The 12,116-nt window shown below is 46.7% G+C and overlaps 1 protein-coding gene across 1 annotated transcript; it reads left to right on the top strand.

Moving 5' to 3' along the window:
• Nucleotides 1-325: 325 nt before the first annotated feature.
• LOC140895660 (olfactory receptor 51G2) lies at nucleotides 326-1,261 on the top strand. The gene has a single exon (XM_073305950.1). It carries the CDS (start codon nucleotides 326-328, stop codon nucleotides 1,259-1,261), a length of 936 nt encoding a protein of 311 aa, XP_073162051.1.
• The last annotated feature ends 10,855 nt before the right edge of the window (nucleotides 1,262-12,116 follow it).

Raw genomic sequence — 12,116 nt, 5'->3', positions numbered from 1 at the left:
GATTTATACCACAATATATGTCTAATTAGTGCTTGTCAGGGGGAAACTTTCCCTGGGTTCAGGTTATCTCATAGCTGCCTCTTGCAGGGCTTTTTCCACCTTCTTCTGAAGGATGTGGAATTGGCCACTGGATACAGGGCTAGATGGACCACAGGTTTCATCCAAACCGTCAATCCCTATCTTGCTATTGGTGCCGTATATCCAAGACTATTTTTTCGCTCTCTAGACTTGCATTGAGAGCAGAAAAATGTCTTCTTAAATATCATCTGTTCTTTTTCCTTTTAGAAAGGAAAGTTCAATACTCCTTGGACCTCCCCAGTTCATTATGTCACCTCTCAATGATACCATATTCAAATCTGCAATGTTCCTTCTTACCGGGCTACCAGGTCAGGAAGACATTCATCTCTGGATCTCTATTCCCTTCTGCTTCATGTATGCTGTTTCATTAGTAGGAAATTCAGTCATTCTGTTCATTGTAAAAACAGATTCAAGCCTCCATGAGCCCATGTACATTTTCCTTTCCATGTTGGCCGTTACAGACCTTGGCTTATCGATATCCACCACACCGACAATACTGGGCATATACTTGTTTAACTCTAGGGAGATCAGCTTCAATGCCTGTTTTGCCCAGCTGTTCTTCATCCACTCACTTCAGTGCATTGAATCCTCCCTGCTTTTGTTGATGGCCTTTGACCGCTTCATCGCGATCCGTGACCCGCTGAGATATGCTTCCATCTTAACCCTGCCAAGAACAGCCAAGATGGGACTGGTGTTTGTGCTAAGAGGGGTGGCTGTAATACTCCCACTCCCCTTTCTCCTGAAACATTTCCAATACTGTCGAGCCAATATCCTTTCCCATTCCTATTGCCTGCACCAGGAGGTCATGATGATGGCTTGTTCTGATATCAGAATCAACAGCATCTACGGTTTGTTTACTACACTCTTAACGATGGGGTTGGACTCGCTGCTCATCTTCCTCTCATATGTGATGATCATCAAAACAGTATTAAGTGTTGTTTCCCACACGGAGTGCCTCAGGGCCCTCAACACCTGCGTCTCCCACCTCTGTGCCGTCCTGCTCTTCTACACACCAGAGATCGGCCTGTCTGTGATACACAGATTCGGGAAGGACTCTTCTCCCATACTTCAGATCCTCCTGGGCTATATCTCCCTGTTGGTCCCGCCCCTGATGAACCCAATCGTGTACAGCGTGAAAAGCAAACATCTTCGTGTGAGGATAATCAGGGCCTTCATTAAGTGAATGGTCAATTCATCATCAGGGTCCAGCACTGGTGACATGGGAGACAGAAAAAAAAGGACCTCCTATTCCAACCGAGACCCTTACATCCAAGATGACATGAGCTACTTATCTCCACACTGTAGAGAGAGGTTCCCCTGGGGTCTAAGGTCTGGAACAAAGGTAGAGGATTGTGCCCACCTCCTGGTGAGGAAGGACAGTGTACTGGGCAAAGGAGATTAGAAATCACTGTTTTCGTTGACAGCCCAGGGACCGGTGGGATGTTGGCCTATAAAGAGCAGTATTGGTGGTGACTGCAAGCTCACTATATCTGTCGATAAAGTCAATAAAAGGAAGGGATGTGGATGCTGTTTCCTGTTACACCTGGCCTGTCACTCTCCCAGCTCACATTAAACATCCAGGGGCCATGAAAAAAGGCACAGAGCTGTTCTGTGGTCACAATTTTGGCCCTTAATGAGCACTCCGGGTGCTGTGTGAACCATGGGGGCTGCACCAGCTGTGGACAGCGTCTATTCAAGGGGCACGGACACCCACCCTTCCCCTAAGGCCTCAGCCAGGTGCTTGTGACTGAGTCGTGTCAGAGACATGATTAATGCAGAAACCCCAGGAGAAGCCATGGAGACATATTTGTCCACCCTCCCACCCCCGACCGTTGATGTATCTGCACACCACACACCTGCTCGGCCCTCTCCCCACCAAGGCAGAGCAGAGCTGCATGTGTGAGTGAGGGTCTGACACACAGGAGTCCTGGCACGAGACTCAGGCCGAGATTCCCTCCTACTCCCCTTTGTTTTCCTGCTCCATCTGCTTGGGAATTTGTGGAAATGGGATTCATCTCCCTCACAGAGGTACAGCTAGCTCCTATCCCAACCCTGACCCAACCTCTGCCTCCTTCTTCCCCCTTGATGCCCCACTCTCTGCTCCTCCTCTTCCCCTGAGACCCCACCCTCTGCCACATCTCTTCCGCCAACACTCCAACCTCTGCTTCTACTCTTTACCCAAAGCTCTTCCCTCTCTCCAGGCAAGAAGCCAGAGTTGAACCATGGTAAGAGACACAGGGAAACTAGGCTGGGTGCCACAGATTCTTCCCCAAAGAATGTAACTAGGGCTGATTTTGTTCCTGTAACTCCAGAGCAAAGCCTGTCTCACTCAGATTGTAATGATACATTAGATAGGTGAGTGTAGAAGTGTGACAGCTGCCTGGTATTTTAAAAACATTTTACATGAGAACATAAGAATGGGCATACTGGGTCAGACCAAAGGTCAATCTAGCCCAGCATCCTGCCTTCTGACAGTGGCCAATGCCAGGTGCCCCAGAGGGAATGAACAGAACAGGGAATCATCAAGTGATCCATCCCCTGTCACTCCTTCCCAGCTTCTGGCTACCAGAGGTTATGGAAACCATCCCTGCCCATCCTGGCTAATAGCCATTGATGGACCTATCCTCCATGAATTTACATAGTTCTTTTTTGAACCCTGTTACAATCTTGACCTTCACAATATCCTATAGCAAGGAGTTCCATAGGTTATCTGCATGTTGTATGAAGAAATACTTCATTTAATTTGTTTTAAACCTCCTGCCTATTAATTTCATTCGCTGACCACTATAAATAACACCTTCTTATTTACTTTCTCCACACCAGTCATGATTTTAAAGACCTCTACCATAACCCCCTTTAGTCGTCTCTTTTCCAAGCTGAAACATCCGTCTTGTTAATGTCTCCTCATACAGAAGCCATTCCATAACTCTAATAATTTTGTAGCCCTTTTCTGAAACTTTTTTCCGTTCCAATATATCTTATTTGAGATGGGGCGACCACATCTGCATGCAGTATTCAAAGTGTGGGCGTACCATGGATTCATACAGAGAAAATATGATATTTTATGATATATTATCTATCCCTTTCTCAATGATTCCCAATATTCTGTTTGGGGTTTTTTTGACTACCCCTGCACGTTGAGTGGATGTTTTCAGAGAACTACCCACAACGACATCAAGATCTCTTTCTTGTGTGGTAACACCCAATTTAAATCCAATCATTTTATATTTATCAACCCTGTTTTTTATCTGCCATTTTGTTGCCCAGTCACCCAGTTCTGTAGCTCTTTGCAGTCTGCCCTGGAGTTAACTATCTTGAGCAATTTTGTGTCATCTGCAAGTTTTGCCACCTCATTGTTTACCCCTTTTTCTTGATCATTTATGGATATGTTGAATAGGACTGGTCCCAGTATAGACCTTCTCGGGGATACCACTATTTACCTCTCTCCATTCTGAAATTTGACCATTTATTCTGTGACGGGTTTGGTCACAGAGACCCCCTTGGGACTGTTACCTGATGTGCCTCTGAGCCCATTTCCTCTGCCACTTTGGGACTCCAGAACCCTGTCTTGTTGAGTCAGGGACGCTAAGCTGCTGCAACACAGACCCAGGGTCTGACCCACACCCCCAAAGCTGCAGACTTAACTGAAAACAGCTTAACAAGTGCTCCTGTCTCTAGCACCCAGGCACCCAGTTCCCAATGCAGTCCAACCCCCAAATAAATCTGTTTTACTCTGTATAAAGCTTATACACCCTCTATAACACTGATAGAGAGAGATGCACAGCTGTTTGCTCCCCCACGTATTAATCACCTACTCTGGTTATTTAATAAACAAAAGTGATTTTATTCATTATAAACAGTAGGATTTAAGTGGTTGCAAGTAATAACAGACAGAACAAAGTAAGTTCCCAAGCAAAATAAAATAAAACACACAAATCTAAGCCTAATACATTATGAAACTGATTACAGATTATTCTCAGCCTCCGAGATGTTCCAATAAGCATCTTTCACAGACGACACTCCTTTCAAGTCTGGGCCCAATCCTTTCTCCTGGTACACTCCTTGTTCCAGCTCAGATGGTAGTTAGGGGATTTCTCATGAGTGCATTCCCTTTGTTCTGTGCCACCCCCTTATATAGCTTTGGCACAAGGCAGGAATCTTTTGTCTCTCTGGGTCCCCACCCCTCCTTCTAAATGGAAAAGCACCAGGTTTAAGATGGATTCCAGTACCAGGTGACACGGTCACATGTCCTGTGAGACCCCAAGCCTTCATTGTCCTGGCCTGACTCACAGGAAGGCTTGCAAGTAAACAGAGCCATTTACAACCAGTTGTCCTTGTTGATGGGAGCCATCAAGATTCCAAACCACCATTAATGGCTCACACTTTGCATCATTACAATAAGACCTCCGAGTTATATTTCATATGTAACCCTTCTGCCCGTCAGAGTTGGCAGCAACAAGGGCCGGGTTCAATATCTAGGGGTTCCATTCCAATAACACAATGCAAACCGGCTCGAGCCCCCACCCAGTGACCTGGGACAAATATATACCACCCCCGCTGGGCGCCTCCAAGAGGCAATACTTCCCCTCTCGCAAACACATAGTCTGAGTGTAGCAAAAGTCTTTTAATAACAGAGAGAAACAATGTGGCATTATGTTGGGGAAACACCACCAACAGGATTCATATCACAACCCATGAGCAAAAAAAAACCCACCCCAGGCAAATTGGGGCATGCCCTTTTCCCTTTGGTTCTTGAGTCCAGCAACCCCAAATCACCCAAAGTCCCAAAAGTCCAATGCCCCAAAAGTCTCTGTCCCTGGTCAGGGCAGCCCCAGAGTTCGAAAGTTTATCTGCGGAGCTTTACCTCCCAACCTGGGTAGAAATGGGACGGGGGTAAGAGGCACCTTACGTGATCTGAAGCTGACCGCCCCATAGCGGCGCTCCACTCCGCCAGCCGCCCCACAAACTCCTTCGCTCAGCTGCGCTCCGCTCCGCCAGCCGCCCCACGAACTCCTTCGCTCAGCTGCGCTCCGCTCCGCCAGCCGTCCCACGAACTCCTTTGCTCAGCTGTGCTCCGCTCCGCTCCGCCAGCCATCCCACGAACTCCTTCGCTCAGCTGCGCTCCGCTCCGCCAGCCGCCCCACAAACTCCTTCACTCAGCTCCACGGCCCACAAGCAGCTCCTGCCATCCACACACTGCACCACGTCGAACTGCTTCACCAGCCGTCCCGCAAACTGCTCCACAATATATCTTCTGGCTCCCCCACTACTTAACACAACACTCAGTGATTTCAGCTCTTAGGTGAATTCAGCTTATAATAGGGGAGCCCCAGTGCTGGTGCACTGTCAGCCCAAAGTGAGCTCAGCAGCCTATAACTAGACTTCTAATGAAATCAAAATTAGCTCTGATATTCCACAGTGGAGAGAGGAGGAAGTGCAATTAGCATGTAAGGCCCTCACCAAGGGGCCCATGCCACCAAGTATTAATACTTGTCCCCAGCCTCTCTCCATTCACACAGTTTTGGAACCCATGACCCTTGCCTAGCGAGTGCTACTTAGTTGATGGTGAATCCCTCCATCATAACAAAAGGCCACGTACAGTTCCAAGCACAGTTCCCATAATCAGGGTAATAACAATTTATTCTTCCTGCCCCAATAACAGAGACACTGGGGATCCCACAGCAGCCAAAGTGACCATTTAGGCAGCTATGGCCTCATTCTAGGTGTGGTGGGTGTGCCTATGCAAATGAGATCGGCCCCTGAAGTTCTTTTCCACAACTTGCCACACCTCACCACCAGATGTCAGGGTGGAGCTCATCCTGACACTGCTTACACATATTTCTAGTTTCAGATACAAGAATGATAATTTATACAAATAGGATAACCACAGTCAGTAGATTATAAGCTTTGTATTGATACCTTACAAAAGACCTTTTGCAGCAAGCATATTCCAGTTACATTATATTCACACTCAGAAGCATATTTTCATAAACTCATATGGAGTACAAGGTCACACCCATTTTCGAGATCACTTATGGATATGTTGAATAGGACTGGTCCCAGGATAGAGCCCCTCGGGGATACCACTATTTACCTCTCTCCATTCTGAAAATTGACCATTTCTTCCTAACCTTTGCAAAAAGAAAAGGAGTACTTGTGACACCTTAGAGACTAACCAATATATTTGAGCATAAGCTTTTGTGAGCTACAGCTCACTTCATCGGATGCATACTGTGGAAAATACAGAAGATATTTTTATACACACAGACTATGAAAAAATGGGTGTTTATCACTACAAAAAGTTTTCTCTCCCCCCACCCCACTCTGCTGCTGGTAATAGCTTATCTAAAGTGATCACTCTCCTTACAATGTGTATGATAATCAAGGTGGGCCATTTCCAGCACAAATCCAGGTTTTCTCCCCAGCCCCCACCTCCCAAACCCACTCTCCTTTTGGTAATAGCTTATCTAAAGTGATCACTCTCTTTTCAATAAAAAGAAAAGGAGTACTTGTGGCACCTTAGAGACTAACCAATTTATTAAAGCATAAGCTTTCGTGAGCTACAGCTCACTTCATCAGATGCAGATCGTGGAAACTGCTGCAGACTTTATATATACAATGAGAATATGAACCAATACCTCCTCGCACCCCACTGTCCTGCTGGTAAAAGCTTATCTAAAGTGATCATCAGGTGGGCCATTTCCAGCACAAATCCAGGTTTTCTCACCCTCCACCCCCCCACACAAATTCACTCTCCTGCTGGTGATAGCCCATCCAAGTGACAACTCTTTACACAATGTGCATGACAATCAAGTTGGGCTATTTCCTGCACAAATCCAGGTTTTCTCACATCCCCCCCACCCCCATACACACACAGACTCACTCTCCTGCTGGTAATAGCTCATCCAGACTGACCACTCTTCAAGCTTAAATCCAAGTTAAACCAGAACATCTGGGGGGGGGAGGGGAGGAAAAAACAGGCTAGCCTGTTGCCTCTTGTTTTTTCCTACCCCCCCCCCCCAGATGTTCTGGTTTAACTTGGATTTAAACTTGAAGAGTGGTCAGTCTGGATGAGCTATTACCAGCAGGAGAGTGAGTCTGTGTGTGTATGGGGTGGGGGGGATGTGAGAAAACCTGGATTTGTGCAGGAAATAGCCCAACTTGATTGTCATGCACATTGTGTAAAGAGTTGTCACTTGGATGGGCTATCACCAGCAGGAGAGTGAATTTGTGTGGGGGGGTGGAGGGTGAGAAAACCTGGATTTGTGCTGGAAATGGCCCACCTGATGATCACTTTAGATAAGCTTTTACCAGCAGGACAGTGGGGTGCGAGGAGGTATTGGTTCATATTCTCTGTGTATATATAAAGTCTGCAGCAGTTTCCACGATATGCATCTGATGAAGTGAGCTGTAGTTCACGAAAGCTTATGCTCTAATAAATTGGTTAGTCTCTAAGGTGCCACAAGTACTCCTTTTCTTTTTGCGAATACAGACTAACACGGCTGTTACTCTGAAACCTCTCTTTTCAATGTGTATGATAATCAAGGTCGGCCATTTCCAGCACAAATCCAGGTTTTCTCCCCCCCAACTCCACTCTCCTGTTGGAAATAGCTTATCTAAAGTGATCACTCTCCTTGTTTCCTATCTTTAACCAGTTACCAATCCATGAGAGGAACTTCCCTCTGATCCCATGACACCTTGCTTTGCTTAAGAGCCTTTGGTGAGGGATCTTGTCAAAGGCTTTGAAGATCTAAATACATTATATGCATTGGATCTCCCTTGTCCACATGATTTCTGAGCCCCTCACAGAATTCTAATATATTGGTGAGGCATGACTTTAGACCCTATGACATTCCAAATCTCTCCTCAGAAATCCACTCCCTACCCCTCACTGTCACCCATGAAATCCAGTATTTCTGCCACAAATAAGGTGCTGTAATCATGGGGATCCCAGAAGCCACCTGTCACAGGAGGCTGTGGTCAGAGGCCTTTTAAAAACAAATGTCAGGGGCCTTGCTCTCTGGAACCCTGACTCAGCCCTGATCTTAGACTATCTGAGCACCTTGAATGTATTTATCCTCCTGCCATCACTGTGAGGCAGGGCCGGGATATTATCCACCAGAGACAGCCAATGGTTTGCCCATAGAGGGAATTAAACCCAGCTATTTTGAGTCACAGAGCAGTGCCCACACCACAGAACCAGCCTTCCAGCTGTCTGATTGTTGACAGGCCCAGATGGCTTCTCTGCTGCACCTGCAGAGCACCCCCTCCCTGCCATGCTACAGAGAGCAGGGATGGCATGGAGCCAGTTACAGTGGTTTGATGTGTTGGCCTGTTCTCTCCTGGCCTCAGTGGAAGTTAGAGCAGCCTGGGGGCTGGGCTGACCTCCACCTGATTTTAATGGCTTCCAAGAGCACAGCACACTCTGGCCATGTCCCTGCAGATGGGGGCCACACCAGAGTGCTCCTTTGTGCCTTGAGGTGGCCCTGCAGGCACCCTGCCCTTCCCTCTAAGGTCCTTGCAATGACTTACTCTGAGCCTGGAATATTTAAAACAAGGGTTCCTTTTGTGGGGTCACATTTATTCAGTCTTCTCCAAAACACAAGGTCTCCTACCCTCCAACTTCTCCCTCCTCCATTACCCAGGAACACCCTAGCACCCTTGTTGGTGGTGTCTGCATTGCTTCTGACTTCCTGCAACCCTTTTTCCCCTGAGCCCCTGTCATAAATATAAAGGGAAGGGTAAACCCCTTTAAAATCCCTCCTGGCCAGAGGAAAAATCCTCTCACCTGTAAAGGGTTAAGAAGCTAAAGGTAACCTCGCTGGCACCTGACCAAAATGACCAATGAGGAGACAAGATACATTCAAAAGCTGGGAGGAGGGAGAGAAACAAAGGGTCTGGGGCTGTCTGTATGCTGCTTTTGCTGGGGACAGAACAGGAATGGAGTTTTAGAACTTTTAGTAAGTAATCTAGCTAGGTATGTGTTAGATTACAATTTCTTTAAATGGCTGAGAAAAGAGCTGTGCTGAATAGAATGACTATTCCTGTCTGTGTGTCCTTTTTGTAACTTAAGTTTTTGCCTAGAGGGATTCTCTATGTTTTGAATCTAATTACCCTGTAAGGTATCTACTGTCCTGATTTTACAGAGGTGATTTCTTTACTTCTATTAAAAGTCTTCTTGTAAGAAAACTGAATGCTTTTTCATTGTCCTCAGATCCAAGGGTTTGGGTCTGTGGTCACCTATGCAAATTGATGAGGATTTTTACCAAACCTTCCCCAGGAAGTGGTGTGCAAGGGTTGGGAGGATTTTGGGGGGAAAGACATGTCCAAACTACATTTCCCAGTAAACCCAGATAAAGTTTGGTGGTGGCAGTGGAAATCCAAGGGCAAAGGGTAAAATTAATTTGTACCTTGGGGAAGTTTTAACCTAAACTGGTAAAAGTAAGCTTAGGAGGTTTTCATGCAGGTCCCCACATCTGTACCCTAGAGTTCAGAGTGGGGAAGGAACCTTGACAGCCCCCCCCCCATCTCTTACCAATAGGTCCTGCCCCTGCTCCACTTCCCCTGAGGCTATGCCTCCTGGCCACCCTAGAGCATATAGATCACTTTTGCAACCACTGATATATATTTGCAACAAATCTTCTACAACATGTGTCATGTAAGAGGTCTATGAAATTATTATGATTTTCTGGTTACGGTTGTGCTGTCTGTATGCATGTATGATCTTTGTATTTGTAGGTATGACTATTGGCTCTGTACCTGAATTTTAAATGTTTGCTCCTAGGGTAATGTCCACAAAGTAGTTAGCCTGCAAATCTTGGAGAGACCATTCAAATTAAGGGCTCATCAAGAAACACTTAACTGAAAATGGACCCTGGGAGATGCCCATCTACACTGAATGGACTGTCCCGCAAACGTACTGTCAGGGTATGGGTAATGATTTCCTGCTGTGACTAAGCAAAATTATGGATGGAGATGTGACTTGCTTATGTGATTCCAAACCCCATCTTGTCACATGCAATTTTCCACTAGCTGTTCTGAGGGCTTTCTTTGAAACAATGGTTTTTTCTCCATATGACAGAAGCTATAAAAGGAAACACCTCCAGTTTGCCTCTTTCCTGGTCAAGCCTCTTGACTAAGAATTTATACTAATGGGAGCATTCTAACCAATGGACTGAGGTCCTTCCAGTGATTTGGAAGCAACCAGAGACTTATCAAGCCAGCAGCTTATTCCAACACTGCTACAAGCCTGAAAGAAGAACTTTGCATTTATTGTACATATTTGACACCTTTAACCAATTTAACTTCTTTCTTTCTTTAAAAATAAAAAAAGTCTGTTAATCTCTAAGGTGCCACTAGAACTCCTTTTCTTTAGATTTTAGATACCAAAGGATTGGCATCAGCATGATTTTGGGGTAAGATCTGAGTTATATATTGACCTGGGTGTGTGGCTCGTCCTTTGGGATCAGAAGCAACTGCCATTACATTAAACTGGATTTAAAGAACCACTCATCTTTAAATCTAGTGTTTTTGATGGGGATATAAGGACTAGAATATCTAAGGAACCTGTTTTTATGACTTCTTATTAGCCGGTATGGTGAAACAGAAGTTAACTTTGTGTTCCTGGTTTAGTATATCACATGGGAGAATAATCACCCGTTTTGGGGTCTGTCTGCCTTATTTCTCAGCAGTTTGTCCTGAATTTGGTATTTGCAGTTATGACCCACAAAAGCAGGGTTACAGCTACCCCGGGAGCCCAGGCTGCTGTGAGGATTTCCGGACACTCCATCTTCTCTGGGCAGACACATAGGCTGGTGCATTATCTTGGGCCCCTCAGCTCCTGCTCAGGGTAGGTACAATATCTGGGGCACCTCACAGTGGCTCTGACTCTCTTTTCAGCTCTTTCCCAGAGGGAGGGGCCTGCAGGGGGGAGAAGTGGGGCAGGTGTGTCATCACAGAGTGGTCATAACTCCTACATCTGTCCCATTTTTCACTCTTGAAAAGGTGGTCACTCTACACTGAATGGGCTGGGCTGGGATAGGAGCTAGCTGGGCCTCTGTGGGGGAGCTGAGGAACAATTTCACCCCTTTGCATTGATGGGGCAGTACAAATGGAGTGAACAGGAAGAGAATCTAGGCCTGAGTCTCTTGCCAGCACTCCTGTGTGTCGGACCCTAGCTCACACAAGCAGCTCTGTTGTGCCTCGGTGGGGAGTGGGCCCAGCAGGCGTGCGCTATGCAGACGTGGGTTGTGGGGGGCTGCCTGTCAGTCACAAGCACATGGCTGAGGGCATGGGGGAAGGAGGGATGTCCTTGCCCCTGGAATAGCCCCTGTCCACAGCTGGTGCAGCCCCCATGGATGACACAGCACCCAGAGCGCTCAGAAAGGGCCAGGACTACAACAGCAGAACACCTCTGCACCGTTTTTCATGCATGGACCGTTTTTCATGGACCCTGAATCTTTAACACAAGCTGGGACAGTGACAGGTGTAATGGGAAACAACAGCCCCATCCCTTCTCCGTATTGACTATATCGACAGGAACTCTGAGGTCAGAGCAGTCAAAAATACAGCTTGTTATGGGCCAACATCCCACCGGTCCCCTGACCCTCCACAAACACAGTCACTTTATACATAATGCGGACTCCTTGGTCTCCTTCCATCAGGATACTATCCTCCCACACCAGCCCCTCTCCCATTAGTCCAGGCTTTAGACCCCGCCTGAATATCTCTCTACAGAGTGGAGATCAGGAGCTCATGTCATCTTGTATGTAAGAGTCCAGAATGGAATAGGTGGCCCCTGATTTTCATCTCCAGTGTCAACAGGGGTGGAGCCAGCTGATGAAGCACATAGAAGATGAGGGTTGGAAGGGACCTCAGGAGGTGATCTAGTCCAAACCCCTGCTCAAAGCAGGGCCAATCCCCAATTTTTGCCCCAGATCCCTAAATGGCCCCCTCAAGGACTGAACTCACAACCCTGGGTTTAGCAGGCCAATGCTCAAACCACTGAGCTATCCCTCCACCCCCCATGAACTAACCCT

This window comes from Lepidochelys kempii, chromosome 1, assembly GCF_965140285.1.
Source record: "Lepidochelys kempii isolate rLepKem1 chromosome 1, rLepKem1.hap1, whole genome shotgun sequence".
Lineage (NCBI taxonomy): Eukaryota > Metazoa > Chordata > Testudines > Cheloniidae > Lepidochelys > Lepidochelys kempii.
The sequence above is the reverse complement of the archived record's forward strand: the minus strand, read 5'-3'. Positions and strand labels throughout refer to the sequence as shown.